Genomic DNA, 22685 nt, shown 5'->3' with positions numbered 1-22685 from the left:
GTGCTATTTAGTGCTACAGTGGCTGCGTTATTACAACGCATGCTTCGAGACGGTAAGTGAGGTCTTATGAACAGGACAAATGAAAGTGACAGCTGTTTGACTCTGGGCAAAGAGCTGCCAGCAAGAGTATTGTAATCTTCGGGGTCTGAAAGTAGCTGGGAAAAGGGAATGCTTTCCAGAGGAGATTTTCCCTAAGGGGGAGGATCAGTGTGAGACCATAATGTTGAGCCTTTGAAAATTAGCCAAAGAATAGGCTGCATTGACTAACCTCCTTATTAAAAACAAAGCCTATCCTAATTTCAGCTTGTGTGTCTGGCATTAATGTACAGGAGCCCTAAAGGAACAGTGAGGTAGAGAGCAATTGAGTTCTAGTAGAAAAAAACTGGATTTACACCAAGCAAATGATTTCAAAAGTTGCTGGGCTCCTCCCATCCACTGTTATTCTCTGCTCGCTAGGGAAAGAAGGCAAAGGCTTAACTTTATGCAGTACAGGTCACATTAATGAGACAGTGCAAGTAGAAATTGTTATGTTATCAACTGTGGCAACCAAAGACATTGATCCCATATCAGAGAGAATTAAGCATAGCAGATGTTTCATATCAGAGCACAGATCCAGAGGATCTTAGTCCATAAACAGAGGAGTCTATTTGCATATTTTAATTTATATTAAATACCCATACTAATTCTATTTTCATTATAATAATTTGCATTATAATGGTTTTTTTATTTGCAGGTAATCAAGATGAATGTACAAAAAACCAGGAGTCTGAATTTTCAGGAGAATTCTGCATCCATTGGAAGTGCTCAGTAAATAAAGAAGACAGTGCAAAACTAACATTAATAATAATCACCTTACTTATCAGTTTCCATTGTTTTGCTTTGACTATTAAAAATAAAATTCAAGACATTTTTTCCTGTTAACATGATTACTCTATGAATTCAGTCTCATCTGAGGTATGATTACACATGGTCATTAGGATTTCCTTACAATACATTTGCTTTTATTATGATATCTTATCTCCTTTTTTCTTTAGGTAAAGGATGCTGTAGATCTCTAGCTAATATATCTTAGTTTACTATAATCTATGTGCCTTGGCTTGAAAATGTTGTCTACCAATTTCTCCTAATGCATTAAGTGCTTTCTCATAATCAGCAAATGCCATGTCTAGCAGCAAATCATATATGTTTGCATTTCCATTCTGCCATTAATCACACTGCTGTGAAATACCCAACTAAAGATTATCCATTCTTTCGTCTGGCTAAAAACCTACTAGAGAACTGATTTATGAAGGAGTTTTTTGTTTTCTTAACATTTTAGGTCAAGGACAGAAGTGTGAAATGGCTGTGGTCACTGAAATCTCGATCGGCATTAGGAGTTCGCTGGACTGCAGAGCAGTTGTAGATTTACATATTCATACACGTGTCCACCCTCTGTTTTTCAGTGTGTCCCCATTAACTGAATGGGTGCTCTTCTCCTAGACACATCTTACTGCAAATCACAAACTTTTTTTTTGTCTATTAATTTTCAAGCTTCTTAAGAAGATAATTTTCACTGCCAGCAGTCACACTGCTCAGAAAATGCAAGTAAATGAAAGCTTCTGAACAAAATATCACAGAAATGTACCTACTTGTGCGATTGCTGTGATGGTGTTGCTGATATCTAGTTCATCACAAGATAAACATTTGCTCAAAGCTTACATTTACTAATTTGAAGACAACTTTAAATTTCTATTTTCCTAACTTTTACCAGCGATTCCAGGGTACCTGGATTCACTGAAGACCTAAGGACAGGATGGGAGCACTTATACTGACTGCTTCTGTTCCTACAGTATTATGGGACAAGGGAGTGCACAGAGAGTGTCTGACACAGAAGTAAACAGGCCTTTCTGCTGCAGTTGGAAGAAGACCTTAGCAAAACCAGCAGGCTGTTAAACAGCAAACTCTATGCTGACTGCTGTCTTCATATGCAGGAATTGGTTTACTGTCTCATTACCATTCGAGGAGGCTTCTGCCCTTGACAGAGATGCTTCTTCAAAAAGAGTGCAGCTCATGAAAATCTGAGTCTGCATTATGAATATCATAGGGTCAGAAATCTTTCATAAGGGGCAAAACCAAGCGTAATGAAAGAGAAAATGAAGGGAGTAATCATTTAAAGGAGGTCAGGCACCAACCAAATGAAACTTTTTACACTGCAGCAGACCCGAGGCCTGGTTCCTCCTGGTCAACAGGTCAAGGACTGCACTTCTTCCCAGGGGAGGAATCCTCCAAGCAGATGTGGGTGTAACTCAGAAACTATATACATTTTTAGCCTTCCCTCACCCCAACTGATTATCAGGAATGTGCTGAAACAAATGAGTGACCCCAGCTCTCAGTAATGCCCAGGAATGATGTACTGAGCTAAGCTGAAGGGATGGGTTTGTATATCCCTCCATTCAGTGGGCACTTTCTACAAAAACCCAAATACCTTGCCATTGTGTACACTTCAACAAGTCAATCCTCACTGAAAGCTTATGAAACAAAGCAGGTCACTGTTGCATATCTGAAGGTCAATACATTATCGTTTAGACACAGGATTATAATTTATAAGCAAATTAGCTTTTTAAAAAAGAGGTACTGAGTGAGTATCGAGTCTATTTTTCAGACAAATAAATTACAGATAGCATCAGTAATCTATGTTCAGAAAAATTACTACGATGGCTCATTGGGTAACACCACTATTTCCTTCTGATCTGAAGGGGAAAACAGATTTCTCACAGAAACAAACCAAACATTTCTTTTTCTTTTTTATTTTTCTTTAAATAAAATAAAAAGATAGAGTCCTCACCTTACAAACTCTCCCGACTCGGGAAAGGATTGTCTTGTCAGACGTGCCACTATCTTGTGATATTTCTCGGAAAAAGAAGTAGATTTTGTCATCATCTGGGTTATACGTGTCCGGGATGGGAAAAGTTCCAATGAATTTCGCTCCTAGAAGTTCCCAGAAAAAGGTTTTAAAAATCTGAAGAAAGGTCTTAATGCTTTCTACTAAATTTCTGCTTCAACATCTGCATTTATGTTGCATCTTCCAGTGAAATAAAAATATCACTACATAGACATGTAGTGGCACGTTTCTTACTAACTCCAAGTGAAAACCACCATAGATTCTGAAGTATTTACTCTTAGTGTGATGGTTTTGTGAATATATCTTACTACCACTTGCATAAATATGCAGCACTGGCTATCATTCTCTGTTTGAAAATAGGACAATTCTCAGTACAAAATATTGCCTACAAAAATCTGCCTTACTGCTTTTGCCACCAATACCAAGCTAAGTAGATTTTCTGAAATCACATGGTAAAATTTAAATGAACTTAATTACACATTGCAGCAGTTACGAGTACAGAAATACACTGCTGTTTACTAGAGATAGCTTGCAAAGGAATGAAAGAACCTTTATTGATCCGCGGGATTAAAAATTCAATATAAATGACAGCTTTCTCAAGTTAAAAGTTTCCTACCTATCGGTGCTATATCAATCTTACTGACTAGATCTACCAAATCCAATACAGTGCCATGCTGGGATTCCCAAGTTAGCACACCAAACTCCACAACTGACTGGCCAGTCTTAAGGACACATTTCCTTGTTGTGCATGAAAACAGAGTAGCTATATCAACGTAACAGTTTGTTTGGGTTATTTAAATCTGTAAGAATTTTGTAAGAAATGCTACAGCATGCCTTGCCTTGACATGTTGAGCCGTTATATTACTTCTGGTCTCTTCCAAAGCAAGCTTGGGTGTCTCTGCCTGCATCTTATAGGCATGCTTATTGGGCCAAGAATTTAATACATGTCCTTCACTGTCTTCCTCAGCTCCCTCGTCCATGATCTCCAGTCTTGCTCTACCTGCTCACCAGTTGTGGGTTTTTGTTTTGTTTGGGGTTTGGGTTTGTATTTTTTCTTTACACTTTGCACTAAAATCAGAAATTAAACTAATTCCAGGGGTCCCTGACTGCAGCAGAGCAGGCTGTTTTGCACAAGTGAACCAGATACTTGGGGAAGTGATTTTTAAGACATTCCCCGATGTGCTACAATAGATGAGCTCTTCTGTGGGCACTTGGATCAATGATGTTTTTCTTTAAACAGAAGTGGTTATACAAATACCGTGCAAAGAGACCCTCGACTCTAAAATACATTCTTTCAGCAATAAAATACACAGTCTTTGTCCCCCAAAAGCAGGCAGGCTGCAGCAGAAAGCAGTAAGGAGGATGGCGTAAGATGGTAGAGCAAACAGAGCACACTGGCGATACGTGGGGAATACTGTTATCAGCTTTTAATGTATCTTCATGCCTTTGTCCTTTTTATAATGATTGTTACTTTATATTAGCCTTGAGGAATTTTCACCATGAACCCTACAGTACACACAGGACAAAAAGAGGGTCCTTGATTCAAAAGTTCACAATCAAAGGCTTGAGACAAAATGGGATGTGTTTAAGTGCTGAATGTGCACCTTCATGACAGAAGAGTAAATTTATGGGTCAAAATAGCCACAGTGTTGCTTCCATTTTAAACCTTTCTGACACTAGAGAATGGTGTCAGCAGAAAAGATGAAATGATGCAGGCATCAAGCTCCATAAATTTAAGTTAGGATTTCAAAATGAGCCTAAAGAAAATATTCAATTACCCCTCAGGGCCTGTAAGGCTACTTTGAAGATTAGATCTCTAAGCATGAATAAATACATAAATACGCTTCCAGTATGGTTTCTTAAATATGCGGTTAGCTAAATAGCCATTTAATAGGAAAACCTGTGAAATACTTCTATAGCATGCTTTTGAATTTCACACAGATTTTTTTTTTTTAATTCACATTCACAGAACAAAACTCTGAATATATTTTTTTTTTAAATTAAATTTCATTGCTTTACTTGGCAAGCCAAATGCAAAAACAAATGTCTCAATACCAATTCCTGGAACAGATATAGAAGAATCTCTAACAAATTAAAGGAACACAAATATTTAACGATTTTAAATCACAATTGAAAATGCTGAAGTTGAAAGTTAAATCCAAACAAAAATACACTGTGAAAGATACGAAGACAAAGAGACTGAAAATAATTTAATGAAAGAGATCATGATCTGAAAAGCACATTATGTTCTGCAAGTGAGATCTTTGTCTCATCTTTTGTAATCCATCCATACAACATAGAAAAGTGCATTTAAACCAACTGTGAATTAGGTTTTTGGATTCTTTGCATGGGAAACAAATTACATGATGATTATTTTAAACCACTGTTTGTTTTCCTATACACACAGTTGTCCCCCCCAATTGCTTCAATGGAAGGTTTTCCCACATATTAATTTAATGGCTAGATTGTATGTAACCAAACAGAGGATTAAAGGCATCATGAGCTCTGACAATAGATGGTACAATAAATTCAGGTGTTGCTTGTGCTTTTTTAAACATGCTCTTGTGGCCTAGTGGGAAGAGCTGTTACACCTAGTCCTTCACCGCTGGGTTCGCTGGAGTGGTCACGTTTGCTGTTGGTTACCTGCTGGCTGTCACACCCTTCTAACACCAGCACTAGTTCTAGACAGTGCAACTGTGCATGCCTTAGTAAGACCTACAGAGAAGTAAGACTCATTAGGCTCAGAAAAAGAGGACAGCGAACGAGTAGCAAATCCCAGAATATGAAGAAACGAAAAAGCAACCCAAAACAGCGGGAAGCAGCAGTTCTTTGTAGTTGGGCTGCCAGAAATATGTGGCATGATAAAATGCAAAGGATAGTACTCACCTCATTTACCTTTAACTGTCTAGAAGTCAAGCTCCTAACCTATACTCAACCAGGTCCTCTCTCAGGGAGGGACACAAGGAAGAAAGTGACAATTAATAATCCTATTTTAAGACATATTCCTACAATAGCTGGGGTGAGTCACCCTCTGGAAGTGTCACCTCTCTGTAAATTAGAGACAGAGACAACTGAAACAACTGAGCTCAGACAGGATGCTAACTTTTGCCTTTTAGAGCTAAGTGAGCTGAATCCCATCCAAAGTTCGCAGGATATAAAGAAGTCATTGCCTGCAAGTCTTTGCCCTGGCAAAGACGACTAAATTGCAATGAAAAAAAAAAAAGATGAATGCAATTCAGTGAAGCATTCATTCCAGCTATGGCTCTAGCTTCCTATAAAGGAGGGAGGAATGTGCAGCTGTTTAGTGCATGCCTGTATGTACGGCTGGGGTATCCCACCATGGGACGCCCTCCTCTGCCCACTGGGCTGGAGCAGAGAAGACTGAGTTCCAGCAGGCGGCTTTGCCATCCAGAGTGGGGCCACCAGCCCCACGCGTCTCATCCCCTGCCCCGGCCACGGGTGAGGCATCTCCGGTCAGTGGCTGCGGGAGCGCCTGATTCTTTGGCTCTGCAGGAGAAGGGCTGAAGTCTGAGCAGAGGCAGCATCCCCTCTGTCTTCAGTGCCACCGCGTGCAGGAGTATGAGCCTGTGTGAGCGTGAGTCATGGGAAAGATCAGCTGCCTTCCTCCCTTTCTCCATTGTGGAGCTGCTATTCAGTCATTGAGATTAAGACATGTCTTAATTAGTCAAGATAGAGATGCCCTGCAAGGAACTGGAAAGTATCCTACGCATTTTTCCCTTAGGCTTTGTCTTTCCCTCCCTTCCCTCAGCAGAGGATAATCCTGTTTCCAGAAACAGAATAAGACTAAGCTTTTAAAACACTAAGGTGCATTATAGCAAAACTTCCGCAGCCCTCTGAAAAAAACCAAGTTATACATTTTGTGCTTATCCTAAGTAAAACATGCGTCACGCATGGAAATAATTTATTTCTAATTGTACAATTACTCAAGTATGTACAACTTTTCCTGGAGGTCTAAAGCATGCTTGGTAAATGGGTGGTAGATTTAGGGAAGAGGGGATTTAGATGAGATGGGAGTTTTAAACCTGAAATCAAGTAAATATTTTCTTTATGCCAATACCAACTGAAAGCACAAATGTATGTAATTGGTAATGTTACACAATAAACTAGAAATATATTGGCTACCCTATGGCTTATTGCAGAAATGATCCCATCATTTAGAGTCACACTCAAAATTTTCTCCAACCTTAAAAGGACCGTTTCAAAATATTAAAAGCGCCTAGTTTATATCTATACCTCTCAGTATAACACTGCATGGATTGTGTATGTGAAGTCTTAGACAGAGCGTGGCTGTAGTTTTTTATATGGCTGGAAACAAGGTAAACCTGAAGAATATATGGGGTCTTCAGTGTTTATACAGTGTGGGGTAATTTTCACGTCGCAGTCTAACACACTAAAGCTGCTTTTCGAACCCACACATATTATTATATTATTCTCCTTAGAAAACTTTCACAAATACAGACGCTTTATACGAAAACAGAATAAAAAATGAATCAATCTAAAAGAAAGAAGGCAGACACCCCCCACCCAGCCTCCAAACTAAAACACATAAAGAGTTCTCAAACCTTTAGTTTATCCTGTGTACCGTTCCCTTGCCTCAAACTGCTCATGAAGAAACATTAATAGCATAAAGAAATGTTTGGAACTGGATATTTAAGCTAGAAGTTCTTTTGGGCTGGGAACTGAACCCTGTAATGCTCATCAAGGTGTATCTATACTAATGATAACACCAGATGCTCCTCAGGACCAAACTGCAGTAAATCTTTCTTTTTAGGATATTACAGCATCCCTTAGGAAAGCGGCTACCCCAACCATCTTTCCATGCTGAGCATCAGCAGGCTGCCAGTGGTAAAACTGGATATTCAGTTGCACCGTTAGTTACAGTTAGAGAACAGCCTGCTGGATGGACCCATCCTGGTCCATATCGCTTACAGCCCATTTCTGGTCTACATTGCACAAGGTATGTGTAGAAATGAGAGACAGGAGATAGGAAAGATGGGACAAGAAAGGTTTTGAGCACAGGAGATGAAAGTGGGATAGGTCAGCAGAGTCAGATGTGAGATTTTTCTGTCTGTCTGAAGGACTGCTCCTATTTGGAAAGGTAAAATGACTTTAACTGGCTTCTCCTTTCCTCCTCATCTCCCAGCAGAAATCCTGAGGTTATGGAATTACATCTAGACAGAAATGCAAGGCAACAGCTTAGAAGAAGGGAGAGAAGGAGTAGAAAAAAAAAATAGAAAAAAAGAATACTTCCTCTTGTTGAGGTCTCAAAGAGTTAAGAGGCAAAATTATCCCTTTCAGAAGTTGTCTGCTGGGAAGACAACTTAGCCCTGTGGTCAGCAGGCCCTGGCTTTACAATACACCCATAATAGTTACACAGGCATCCTGAATCAGGGCCAGTGTTGCCACATCTTTAAAGACAGCTGACGGCTAAAAGGGGGATGCTTTAATTGAGCAGGGTTAGCTTGTGAGCGAAGTTTTCCATGTTACTCTGTGTGTGGTTTGAGACTGGCTGGGTGTAAATGCAGCCAGTTTTTTAGAGGGTTTATTAGCTCAGAATGTTTTTTAACAGGCAAGAAAAAGCAGTGTTTTGCTTGGGAAGCTATTTTAGGGTGCCCTTAGTGGTTTTAAAATGATCCTCACAGCAACAAAGGGTATTTTTCTCCTCAAAAAAAGAAAAAAAAAAAAAAGACCTCCTACCTAAAAATGTCAAATTTCTAGTCTGTCATTTCAACATGCTGTAGGGAACAGCTTTGAAAAAGTGATCGGAAAAAAGGGTTTAAAAAAAATTATTCCAACAAGACTGGAAACAGAAGCATTTAAGTCATGATATTACTCCAATTACAGGACTATATACAGATGTATAGATCAAAGACAGAAAGAACGATTAGGTCTTATGCCTCTACTCTTTCCTTAATTAGCATTTTCACCTCCGTGACTTTTCTCAAGTGCGTTTTTGTTCCACTGAGCTTTTTTTAAAAAAGCCTACGTAATCCAAAGATACCATGATACAATATCTATATTTATAGTTACTGGACATATATTTATATAAGAAAGGGCCTATTAACTTCAGAGAGGCACGGACAATGCAAACGACAACAGCATATGTTTGGGATCTTACCGGTAAGCCAGTAATGTTCAGAAATGTCAGTTCTGATGTAATGGTGGTCGTGAGAAGGGCCCAGAGAACGCGTTAGAGCAGTGTCCTTGCCAAGGAAATCAGAAGCTGTTCCAGCATAAAGATACTCATCTGCAAATTAAAAAGAAATAGGGTTTCTACAGCTGTGGGGTAAACAAAATTAAAACTATTTGTGTTTTGTTGGGTGAACCACACCTGTGTTTCATTGGCCTGTGAACTAATTTAATGTTTTAAAATATTATTGGTTTATATTTTAATGGGATTTTGGGTTCTGTGAAGTTATTCACATTTAAATGAGGGTAATATTTGTAATTATATGCCTGAGAAGTAAAGGAGTCCAAGTCTAATGTTCAGATCTTTTAGGCACTCGGAAAAGTAAATCCCCCAGGCTTTAATGGGTGCTGGGCTCTTCAGGGTATAAAGGTGTATTTGATCTGAGCATCCTGCCCTGTGAGCGCTGACCATGGACCTGGGGACCGTGGTAAGGACAGGACCATCTATCGATTCAAGCTAGCTCTTTTGTCCCAGACTTGCCACAGCTCCGATGGTTTTGCTGCTCCTGAGCTTAAGGTAGTAAACATGATGGATGCTTCACTATGGGAACTTCACAGCTTGGCCCTTTCCTGGTGTAGGGATCTCTGTCCAACACTTCATTCACGAAGAGGAATTTAGGCAATATGGGAATTCTTCTCAACTATGTAACATGTTAATGGTAGGAATATGGCTACAGACCCAAATCATGATCATTTTAACATAGCGAGTGGTCCCACTAAAATAAATGAGACGTCTTGCTTGAATAAGGCAGTCAGAATTTGTTTCACAAGGAAACTACATCCATAATACAGTACAGTGTGCTTCCTGCAACTGCAGTTACTATTTAGTCTTCTGCCAGCTTTGTGGGCAATGTAAAACTTCACAACCTTAAGCATTGCACAATATTTTCTGTTTCCCTTCAGATCTTGGTACTTTTCTATAAAGAAGCAAAGAAACAGTATCACTGTGAATTTTTTTTTACCACAGTGTGCATTTTAAAATTCTCTTTTTTCTGCAAAATAACAAGATAGCTTTATTGGTTGGAGGAGTTTGTTTTTTGTTTAATGACTTGCAACAATAAATCCCTGGAGTTTGTAAAAAGAAAAAAGGTTCATGTTCATAAACAATAATCATATAAAAAGCTATATGATACATAAAAATTCCCTTCCAGGAGTTCCTTCTCCAGATTTTCTGGTACTCTGGGTGGAAACATTTCACTAGATCTTTTAGAGAGAAGTTCTTTGTTGAGAGTGAATGCAGAATAAATACCATTCAACATAGATGTTGTGTGTTTTCATTTGCAAAAGATGTAAATGCACTTAAAAAAACAAGATCAAGGGGAAAACAAAAAAACCCCAAAACCGCAACCCATGATCCATAAGCACTTTATTTGGCCAAAAAAGATCTATCAGCTTTCTTTTTTCCTCATTATTATTGTTACTTATGTATTATTTCCACGACAGTATTGGAAAGCACATCTTTCAGACAGCATGTCGCCTTTGTAAAGAAACAATAATGCATTCTGAAAGGTATTTGTCATAATGAGGAATGGGTAGGGTAATTGGTGTTTGCTAAGTGACAGGCACTCAGTGATCGATAAATCTGAAGGGCTAACAGAAATTCTCCATCCTTGCTTAGGCTCTGCTGACAAGGCGTTTTCAGCACTTCTCTTGGCTTTTGGTATTACTCATTCCAAGTTCCAGTTATTTCCAGAACAGTTTTGGTGAGCAGTAATTTGTAAAAGAAGATGGATGATGAGCAGGTGATTTTTCAGTCAAAAAGACTAGCTTTTCAAATTTATCTGTGGAATTTACTTGGGGAGAAATGTTGTGTAGAATTCAAAGACAGATTACGCATTTCTACAAAGAATGAAAATTACTCAGTTGTATTAACCTACACACATGAGTGAAAACATAATGAAATATTATTTAGCTCATATATGTATAACTGATTACAAAGTGCTTTCTGAATGGTACAAGTAATCTTTATCACCATTTAGCAGATAAATAAAACTAGGCAGAGAGAAGTGACATGCCAAAGGTTACTCCTCTCGTCAGTGGCAGAGACAGGAACTGAGCTCCCCTGCATCCCAGTGCAGTATCTTATCCATGAGCTGCTCTCCTAGTACTTTTGGGAATAAAGTAATCATCAAAAGATAGGCCAAGAACGCATTCTCTGGTCAGGCCTGTAACTCTTTACAATGTTCCTTGTACAGTACTGTGAAGCACTTGACACCAGGCACTGTCAGAGAAGGGATACTAGAATACCCCAACCATTAATTTTATCTAGCCTGAAAATGCTTATGTACTGAAGTTCATGTTTTAGTTAGCTAAAAGATGGCAGCTTCTTCATTTCACAAGATTTAATAGAGCAGTCAAAGCACTAGACTGCTACTGAAATTAGCCAATGTAATAATAAATCATGGAGTTCTATTGCATTTAAAAAAAAAAAAAAGTTAAAGTTTGTAGAATCCCATTTTAAAAATAGACTTCATGGTCATTAAACAGTACTAGGGGTCCCTGAGAAGAATAAGCGCTGGCTTTAATCTATTGTTTTTAATAAAGGAAGTTCTGCCCCATCTGTTGGGTCAGAATCACAAATCATCTATCTTATTATCTGAGAATAAAGACTGAACATTAGTCATATTCTTTTTATAACACAGAGTGACCGATACTTCAAAGCATTGTCACCACTGCTTTTTGGCTGTAAATGAAAACGTCATGGTGCTTCACTCTTATCTTGTATTCATATGCTTGACGGACAAGTTGAATGAAAATTATCCAAAGCTATGAACCAAACCATGACAAAAGTAGCTCTTATAGTGATTTGAAATCCAGAGGTCAAGCTGACATTCCTCGGCACCAAATGTCAGACCACACAGTGCTGCGATGCACACAGCAGGCAGATTGCGCTATCTTGTTCCTAGGCTTCCAGCTTCAGAAGTGGCTACTCGGGTAAATAGAAACCTCAAAAATGTATTTATGGAAATAGTGGATGTCAGCAGACTTCAAAGGGCAGAACATATTGATAATTGCAGAAAGAGGCCCAGAAGCGCTTGAAATATTGTCCATCCATGTGTTTTTTTTGTTGTCTTCTTAAAGGAGAAATGACTGGGTGAGGATGAAACCACCTTCCTGCTCAACTGGCAGAGGCTTCACAGCCGCTCAGATGTCTCTGTTTGTGTTGCTGCATTTCCAGCTCCTTGGTGTCTGCAGACTGAAGGCTCCCTCAACTCTGAGAGCACAAACCAGCATCGGAAACGTGACTAACGCCAGAGGAGCTCCAGCGATGGCATCTGCTGAGCCTCTGACCCCAGGCTCACATACAAAGCCATCGCATGTCTGAGAGGAGCACCTGGCTCTGATGGTTTCTTACCTGCCATCACTGAAGCAAACGGCTGCTGAGGATCAAAAGGGCATTTCAACCTGCCAGACTCCAAGTTCTGAGTATCCAGCCGGAATACCGTTTCCTGAGAATAAACACATATTCATTATCCCGGTGTGGCTGCAGAGAAAAACTCACTTAGACGAACTGTTCTGCTAACATATGAAGTGAAGGTGTATTAGATCACACAGCTGTCATCTCAGCGTTGATGTTTACAGTCCGTGTCTCTCTTTTATATCTGGATTTTTTTCACTCATTGTTTTAACATATCCTGTTCACTTTATAGTGAAACAGAAATCTTAAAAAAATACAATTACTTTCAGAAAAAAAGATGCATTGTTCATTTCTACTCAAATTAAAAGCTGGATTGTACTTAAAAGGCACTGGCTTCTATTTGGGAAAGTGCTGATAGAGTGTGTTGCAACAGGAGACCCAGGAGGGATTCTGGCTGACTCCTAAATTTCTCCAGGGACTGCTGAATAATGTTTGCGGCAGACACAGTTCAGCCCCTTTTAAATGAAAGCAGCATATGCTCTCTCTTGTTATTTTTAACAAGGCTAATGATACAAGAGATATCAGAATAGATCCTGCCTTGCAGTTCCCAAATACATTGTGATTAATTCCTGGGTCACAGAACAAGGGTATAGAGGAATAGAGGAAGATAAAGAAAAGAAATTATTTAAAAACCATTTCTGATGTTTTCAGTGGGCAATCAACAAATCAATTGTTGTAAGCAGTAATTTGAAGTTTTACTACAGTTTTGAATTGGCAAAATGGATGCTTTTACTTGTTCCTTTCATTAGTTTCCTAAAAGCACACTTAACCTGAAACCCATAGTGAGGCCTTCTGAAGGCAAATTGATTGCTCAGAGGAGCAAAGAGAAGTCTTTGCAGATATAGAGACTGGATTTTCAGAATTCTGCTGCTGTTAGGGAAGGGAGATTGCCTACAGAAGTACCGTTAACATCCTCTCTTACCTACAGTAATATTTAAAATCCCACTAGTGTTCAGGAGTCAAATCATTGTGGGTTTAATGCCTATTGTAGCGACATAACTTTTGAAGTTAGTTTAAAAAATCCCAAAACACCTCTATGATATAAACAATTACTTAAAAAAGGGTGAAGTAACTAATTATTTCTTTATATACCTCCGCCTTGCAAGAGGACTGAAGACTACAAATGACAGTTAAATATGCCCAAAGATGGCCATATAGAATCAGACTTCACAACACATTAATTCAATTCATCCTTAATGTACATCAGATTATAAATGACCAAACCTTTCTATTTCATTAAGGTGTCTCCTAAACTCTCTAGGCTCAGAAGACAAAAGCCCAGGATATTGAATAATTAAGCTCCTTAAGAGAAAAGAAAAATCAATTCCAATCTATGAACATAAATTCCATTTCCTCCAGCAATCCTGGCTGATACAAAGCAGAATTTAATCATCAACAACAACCCTTGTTATCTTCCCAAACTTGTGGGATATCAGGTAAACCAAACTCTCAGGCTCAAGTGGATCAGAGCACACCAAGGACAAAACTAAATTAAAAATTAAGCATTTTTTTTTCTGACAATGCTATGTTAGTGTCCCACTCTCCGTTCTTCTAAGATGTGCAATCCTGAGCTGCTCAGAGGACCCTTGCCGTATCACATGCCGAGGGGCTGTCTCCAAGTTCAGCACTACTCAGGGGACTGAGGGCTTTATAGATCAACATCAAATATTTCAGACTTCACCCAGACAAACTAACGGACACTACCAGGCATTCACACAGAATTAAACTCCTGCTTTCACTTCGGACAAAGCTTTCAAAGAAAAGAGCATCCCTTGGAGAGCTGTGGCTAACAGCACCAGCCGGGCCAAGCCTCTTCTTCACTGGCCAAGAGAAGTTTCGGCAGTGACTTCAGCAATAGCAAGACTAGGACTTTAATCCCCTTTAATTGTGTGATCCCGTAGGGGATTTGTACTGCTTCAAAAGCAGTGTGTGCTGTGGTTTTGCGTCACCTGATCCACACTGTTTTCCTCTTTGTTTTCACAGCACTGTCACTGGCCAGCAGACCACTGGGCAGATCCACCAGCAGCTTTCAAAGGTCAGCGGGGCACTGCCTGGTTTCACAGCCTCCATGAGGCTATCTCAGGCCCTGGCTCTCCCAAGCATCCCACAGCTTCCTGTAGAGGCTGCTAATTACCAAACATCCATTATCCATTCTTATAACCCAGAGATAAAAAAAAGGAAAAAAAAGGAAAAAGAAAAAAAACCAAAAAGACTAAAAGAACGGATCTGCAATAAAAGGGCTTTGAATTACCACATAGGACTCCTGGCTTCAGTTCCTACAACCAGGAGACATTTTCAGCTGTCTGTCAAATTCACGTCAATGGGTCTGTCCTCAGCACCCTCCTGCCTTGTCACATTTATCTGGAGAGGCAGTGCAAGGACAGTGGCTGTAAGGTGTTTGGGGTCCAAGAAGGAAAGGGAAAATATGTCTGATGCCATTCAAAGCTGTTAATTCAGTAAGAGGTTGTAGAAGAGATGCACCATCAGAAGAGGCATCAGTAGTGCTGAACACTGTCCAATCTACCACTGCAGCTGAGCAACCAGGAGGAATGCAGGAGAGGCAGGACTGGGAGACAGTGAGGGGATTAGGAAATACAATACCGGGATTCTTCTTCCATTTCCTCTCATAAGGTAATTGGTCATGTCTAATTGAGACAGACCCCTTGTCTAGACTGGCTGTCAGACTGAACAATCAGACCAAATCCATAATTTCATAATGTCTGGTGAAAACAACCTTCACAAATGAAGTAGTTAAAGGTGCAATGGTAGAGTGAATAAGGCAGCTGGCTAATGACCCAGAGGTAAACCAGAGCCTTACTTATACTCTTGCTGAGAAGTATTCTGTTCAATTCAGCTGTGTATTTGATAATTCAGGCTAAGGAATCAGCATAGGATCATAGAATCATAGAATCGTTTAAGTTGGAAAAGACCTTTAAGATCATCAAGTCCAACCATTAACCTAGCATGATACAAGGGAGCTAAAATTTCAGTTGCTTCAACTGGAATATTTAAAGTAGTGAAGCAAAGAAGCCTACAAAGTTATTTCTTTGCAAGCTTAATTATACAGCATATACCAAACAATACCAGGAGCATTAATGGCTCATTAGGGAAAGAACATCACCATACAGATTTCAGGCAGCTTCAGTTTTCTGTAACATAGGCAGCCCCTCTGGGCTGGTCAACCAACCCACAGACTGTTTGGAATATAATGATGGGTCTCAGCCTGGGCAAGTATTAATAACTTTTTTCTTTTTCTTTTTTTCTTTTTTTTTCTTTTCTTCTGTGAGCATCTGCCCTTGATTCCATATGTCAGAATAACTCCGATGTGTACCTATTTCAGGTTATCGCATTTAATAACATATCATTAGACCTTACTTCTTATATTCTAGAATTTCACTGAGACCCAAAGAAAAGAGAAAGCTATTTCTACATCAGCATAGGAAGCCGGAACTGCAGGCAAGCAGCCAGACAGGTCACATCTTGACACTGTCTGAGAACAGAGCCAGTGTTATAAATATAGCCAAGGTGTTATACATTTAGGAGTTAAAAAGAGACTTGTGTACTAAGTGGCTGCTTGACACAACACCAAAATGCTTCTGTTGTGGGGGTTAGGTCTCAAACATTTGCCACTTAGGATAGAGATTTCTTTGTCACCAGCAAATGAAGACCAACCAGCTGCTAACTTCAGTTCAGGAATAAGCCACTAGTGATGGACGATACCCAACGTCTACTTAGCGACAGGGCTGCAAACCATCTGCAAAGTCCGGAGATGCCGTCTTTGGACTCAGGCTCAGAGACCATTTACAATCTCTGTATTACTGTCATGCACAAGGAATCGGAAACCATCTCTGTGGACCAAGGGTATATATACGTTAAAAAATAGAACTACGAGTGTCATCTTGAACTCTGCATGCGTGTGTGTGTACGTAAGCAGAAAGTATGTGCGGAAATGACTTACTAGAAAGACAGACATCTGTGTTAAATGTGCTCTTCACTTAGTTAATCATATGAAAGTGTCATTCTGAAGAACTTTGTGTATTAAGCCTTACTGAGGAAATGCTTTGTTCAAAAGTGATACGCGCATATCAAATGTGAGAACACGAGTTCCCGTCTGACCTGCAAAATCCACCATTTACCCTGTTATTTATGCAAGCTGCCGTCAGTTCATTTTTTACACACTTGCATAGTATTTTCCAATCTATGATGAATGCTAAACCAGATGAGGGTTATTCCTTGACATATCAGAGTAGCGAGGAAAATAAATTACCTCTTTGTGAGTTCCAAGTTCAATGTATCCACAGAGGGGGTGAAATGCTCCTGTGCCACAGACATAAACATGGGTTCGGTTGTAGGGCTGAAGAACCCTGATAAAATTGGCACATTCTGTCTATTGGGAAAAAAAAGAGAAAGGTTAATTTTCATGTTTATTCTTCTCTTTCACATTATACATTGTACTAGGTTATAGCCATAGTATTGGTGTATTTAAACTCAAAACTACTGTAGCAGAGACTGTTTACTAAATAGTTCAAAGTTGTGACGGCTACAATTTTGCAGTGGCTATCTACTAGGCAGTTCATCAATCAGACTTGCAAGCCTAATTCTGCTATAATGCTTACAGCCATAAGAAGCTATGTGATTACAGCACAGTTTGGAGGATATCTGCTCAGCCTGTGTTGTAGCAAACAACCCCTGTCAACAACTGGGCAGAGGTCGGAGAGCCACTGGGTTAGTCTGGCTACCAATCCTCCTGCCTTTGCTCCCAATTCAGGGTTCTGCTCAAGCTTTACTACCGAAGATTACACGATAGAAATCATTGTGGTGGAGTGAAGGGCTTCAACATACTTCCAAGGGTATGTTTTGTGTATGAGTGAATTCTCTTTGCACCAACCACATCCTACTGGTCAATTTTATTTGGGCATTTCTGAGTCCTATGGGATGCTTGGGTCAGTTCTGGCCCTAGCTGGGCTTGGTCCTTGCTGGTAAGTAGCACAGGCGGCTGCTGCACGCTGCAAGGGTGCTACATGGGGTGGTAGGAAAGGTTTGCTGCAGCCCTCCCCAAAATTAAATAAATACATATACATACAACAAGGTACTTAGGAGGTAATACACAAGAACTATTCATACGTTCAAGCTACCACCCTACACCTAAGTGAGAGGCAAACTGCAGAGACAATGTAGGAAGCAAAAAGGAGATATTTATGATCTCTGTCCAAAACAAATATTCCCCCCTCTGGTCCCTTTCCTTTTGCCTTAGCGTAGAAATAGATCAGCACAAATCCTCCATATAGACTGGTATCAGAATTTTCCCAGTGCTCAGCAGAGGTGTTGTTTAGTTTTTGTCTGCTGTAAAGATAAGGGTAGCAATAAGTGAGGATAAAAAGTTTAAATTCCTCAGGCAGAGAGCTGAGAGAGTGTTTTGAGCTGGAGTCCACCTTGGTAACAGACAAGCTGGATAGAAACCACAAGATTTGTGGAGAGAAAAGGAAGAAATTTTATTATACAGCCGGGAAATGTTTACATTTGTAGTGGGCTCTAGACACACGATGTAATCTGTGCTATGCAAAAGAGATATGAAAGTTTTATTGTATATATGAATACACCTTAAACACGCTTCCTAAAGAGACTTCCTAAAGAAGATTTGTGGTTCCAGGGAAAAGCTAATGAGTCTGAGATTTTGTTTTAACCTTAACTGCAGCTCTCTGCAAATTAAGTTAATTTGTACTCTGCTCTGCTACTCTTTCATTAATGAATTATAATGAAGTTACATTCAGGATATTCCCATGAAAATAGCAGCAGTTTGATGGGAAAGAAAGGATTTCAGGGGAGTATTGCCTGGGATACATTGCAGAGGAAAGTCCATTCATCTCTCAACTACATTTATTACACACAAGGATGGCTTAGCATGATTGCTGCTTGCAATATGGAATTTTTTTTCTTGAAGCATTAACATTGAAATAAAAAAATAGAAGTGTAACTTTTTAAATGAAGAAAAAACACTTAGTTCATTAGTTCAGGAAAAAAGTGTAACAACAGCTTACTAACCCATTTTGTGCATTTAGAAACAAATATACAGATATACAATATTCTCAGCAATAATAAAAAAAAAATATATACCATACTTACATGGGCATCTTTCCCAGCTAATTTGCATAATTCTACCTTTTCTTTTGCTGCAGGCCAGTAAATCTGTAACATAGTTAAAATAAGACAAAGATCATGAATATTATAAATTGTCCTGTGACTGTAGTTTAACTATTTCCTTGAATGAACAGTTAAAACAGATTTATGCATGTTGAAGGAATTTGCATGTAAATTGAAATGAACATGACTTCAAATACAGGGTTCCATTACAAGAAGTGAAGAGGCTTTTAATCAAAACCCCTCTTCTTTGTTCATTTCTTCGTTGGTTTATGTACTTTTAAAAAGTACTTAGTTGATCTGGCTAGCACACCTTGTCACCATTATGAATTGTGTGTTTTTCTCGAAGATATGATGAGACAAATCATCTCGAAACTAAATTGACTACAAAACAAGGCAAATTACATTTGTGATGAATTTGGTCCAGTGAACTTGGCACAGCCCTTGTAAAAAAGTACTTAGCTGTTACTGCCAATTTTCAAATGAAAAGAAGTTTTGTTCAAAAAACTAAAGGTAGCTTAAGGGAAATTTGTAGAACAAAAAGTACATTTGACAGAAATCAATAGCACATGGTTTAAAAATGTCACCCATCAACACTAACTGAGTTTACTGAGAAAATTACATAGAAGTTTAGAGGAGAATCATGTATCTTAGATAACTGGTAGCATATATTATTATTGTTTCTCTTTCTTCTTTCATCTGCACTGCAGAATTCTATAAACTAGGTTTTGGTGTAGTGGAGCCAGATGACAAATTACTGTCAGTGACTGTAACCCCAATTATGTTAGTGAAGAAATATCAACGAACAACAGCTCAGGTTCTGTCTCACTGATTTTAATTAAACAGTCAAAATTGGATATTATTGAGTATGTTTTTGTTTCTATTAAATTCAAAATAGAAGCTAAATATAAAGTCTTCCAGAATCACCATGCTAAACATGGATCTTTTTTCCTTCTTATTTTGACAAGACAAAGCTATAGCCATTTCTCATGACAAATAACAACAACAACAACAAATCACACTAATTTTTGAGCAAATATTGGTTAGGAAATTGCCTCAAGTCCCAGGAACCAATATGCAGATTACTAATAGTCACAGATGCTTTAGAGCAGTGTTGAGTGTCATATTACACTTTATAAAATCTTAAATAGTGACATATGTAGGAATAAAGAATTATTGTAATATGCATTAGGAAAAAAATCATCATCAGGGAAGGATGCACAACTCAACCACATGCAAAAGAAGCTAACTGCTGTAATATTCCCTTTCTCCTACCCAGCTGTTGGCACCTTGTAGGATGTGGCTTGCCACATACACAGTCTCAGTCCCACCCTGGTAAGGAAAGCGAATGAGTGCCCTCTGTCAAATTGCTTCATCACTGTCCAAAATCTACAGTCAGTGTTGCTCTTACTCTGGAAACAGTCTTTTTATTTCACTTCCTCTTCTCTTCCCAGTGAAAATGGATGTATTGGCTTTCTGCAAGGAAATTAATTTCCTCTCAAGTGAATTTACAGTTACCTTTCTGATTAGAAGCTCTTAGTAAAGATAATGTATTTTACATTACTTAAAACTTAACCCTTAACAGCAACATTTACTTCAAAGTCAGAGATAAAGCAGTATAACAACATCTCAGCACTGGAGCACGAATTTACTTTCCCAGAGCACTTTCTCAGAACAATGTCATGATAGCATCCAGGTATGAAAACGCAATCTGAAATCAGCCGTGCCAGTGTGTCTGGATTACACAGTGTACAGTGCCAGAAAGTATGGAGGAAAGTATTGGGAACATTGCAAAGGCATCAGGAAGAGCTGAAGGTGGTACCAGTGAACTCGTCTGGTCTCTGCCTGGGCAGAGTGGGATGAGTCTCGCTTGTAGCACTGGTCTGGCGCAAGTGCCACTGGGTTAAGGAGGAAAGCTGCGGCTTAAGAGGTGCTGGTGAAGAAAACCTGATGAAAAGGAACAGCTGGAGGAATATAAGAACATGGATCTCCAAATACATTTGGCCAGGGAGACTTAAGCTGAGATCTGATCTTCAGTTCCCTTGTACATAAACTTTATGCCCAATTCCGCCCAAGATCCCTGTATCAGTAACAGAGGCTGCTAGAGGTCTTTGAGGGTTTTTGGAGATTTTTGGCCAAAGTTTAGGTATCCAATTAGGTAGACAAGATGTCCCTCTGTAGGCTTTTGAAAATGCCTAGCTCTCCTTGCCAGCTACACAGAAGAACTGGACCCCTGCTTTGGGAGGCCCAGTTACATTCGAAGACATCTGCTTGAAGGCTTCACACATATTAATGGGCTTGACTCTACCCTCAATTCTTCCACAGATTCCTTCATGGGAAATAGTGTTTGTCACACAAGGCTGAGATATACACCCCCCCTTTTTTATGATAATTGACCACAGTCAATTACCATTAAAAAATCAATTGTTTTACTTTCTGGCCACCCAACAGCCTCAGTATTTAGCATTATACAAGGCCACATTACACAATGAAAACTGAAGCTAAGTGATCCAACTTTAAAATCAATTCGCAATTATATATGGGGGAGTTAAAGTGATATTTATTTGCTTTCCATATGAGAAATGAGAGGTTCCCAGAAACTGTCAGTTCTAAATTGTAATAGGTCAAGAAAATTGCATAATAAATAACGAGCCAATGTGCTGAGCAAGAAAGCATAAACTTAATTTTTTATTAGATCACATGCTGTGTAACAGTACCACAGGTCTGGTTCCCTCAAACACTGGCATAAAAGTAACTTTACACATGTAAAATAGCCTCACTGAATTTTCACATGCATAAGCTTATTTACATGCATCTGTGTTGACTTTTCTGTAGGGGGTGAAATTTAATCTTAGTATTATATTTTATTCAGACAAGTTACTTAGTTTCACAATATGCAAAAAGACTAGATGCTCCAGTAGTTTCTTTAATATTTAAAATCTTTGAGCTTGTAGATGGTTTGATGCTTTGAAATTGGTCATTTTGCTTCATAATTTTTTGCAGCTCACATGCTGAATTCACAATGGTACCATCTTATTTAACAAAGTGTTTTTCCTAAATTCCTCAAAAAGTAAAACCTCAAAGAAAAAAAAAAAAACCGAAACAACCAAACAATACATAATAATGGTGACAACAGCACTGACATGTAAAATGACAATCATTTCATGTTACAAACAGCACAAATTATATATAAAAATATATATTTCATGGATGCATCTGTATCTGAAATGTCTGGAGAAATCTTAGAATAGCTAGGTGGGGTTACTGAATTTAAGAGAAGAATGTAACTAGTTGAAATACATGAACTATATACTTAAACAGGATTATTTTCTTCTCTTAATCTTCAGTTTATTTTTCTTGCAAAATACCTGTATCAAAATTCCAAAGGTTGGCTACTGTCATGATTTCCTGATTTTATCTTCTATAGCCAAATAAAAAAAATACATTACCATTACTTTTAAATAATTCTAAAAATATTTTCTTAAATTTAGCAACAGGAAAGAAATTAAAATCTCCTAATAAATGTAAGTTAATATGTTCTCTGCTAGCAGAATGAAAGAAAACCTCCCAGGAATACAAAATTAAGTAGTACATAAGTGTAGGACAGATAAGGTATCACTTTAAAGGGTAGCTGGAAATTGATTTCTGATTAAAACAAAACATTAAAAACCACAAAGGTCCTTTTCAGATCAGGAGCAGAGTAATTTCTAAAAGCAACATTTTTCCTTCCTCCATGCACTCATTTTTTATTATAAGAAAGGAATGAAAAGGGAAAAGTGAATTAAAAAATAGATTATTTACATACATAAATTGATACATGGATGATATATATATCATTATATGTATATATAAATAATAGCTGGACTCACTTCTAAGAGTTTCATTTCAGCTGCCATGTGTCATGAACTAACAATACTGGTTACAAGCGAGTATTTTCCTCATCTTTCTGTATCTATCTATCCAATTTTGTTCCTAGGCTAACACTTAGACTATAAATCCTTAGGGAAAGTGATGCCTCAAAAATAAAACAGTGGACTC

At 38.6% G+C, this 22685-nt stretch overlaps 1 protein-coding gene across 3 annotated transcripts in view; it reads right to left on the bottom strand.

Moving 5' to 3' along the window:
* SEMA3D (semaphorin 3D) overlaps positions 1-22685 on the bottom strand; it is a 151905-nt gene that overhangs the window by 54936 nt on the left and 74284 nt on the right. For all 3 annotated transcript variants that reach the window (XM_076359065.1, XM_076358893.1, XM_076358981.1), the window contains exons 4-8: positions 18633-18695; positions 16777-16896; positions 12447-12540; positions 9021-9149; positions 2825-2967 (exon numbers count right to left, since the gene is read on the bottom strand). In XM_076359065.1, the coding sequence (XP_076215180.1) occupies positions 2825-2967; positions 9021-9149; positions 12447-12540; positions 16777-16896; positions 18633-18695 (549 nt within the window). The remainder of the gene's footprint in view (positions 1-2824; positions 2968-9020; positions 9150-12446; positions 12541-16776; positions 16897-18632; positions 18696-22685) is intronic.

The sequence above is a fragment of the Aptenodytes patagonicus genome, chromosome 1 (genome assembly GCF_965638725.1).
Source record: "Aptenodytes patagonicus chromosome 1, bAptPat1.pri.cur, whole genome shotgun sequence".
Classification (NCBI taxonomy): domain Eukaryota; kingdom Metazoa; phylum Chordata; class Aves; order Sphenisciformes; family Spheniscidae; genus Aptenodytes; species Aptenodytes patagonicus.
Note: the sequence above shows the minus strand (reverse complement) of the source record. Positions and strands in the feature narration are given on the sequence as shown.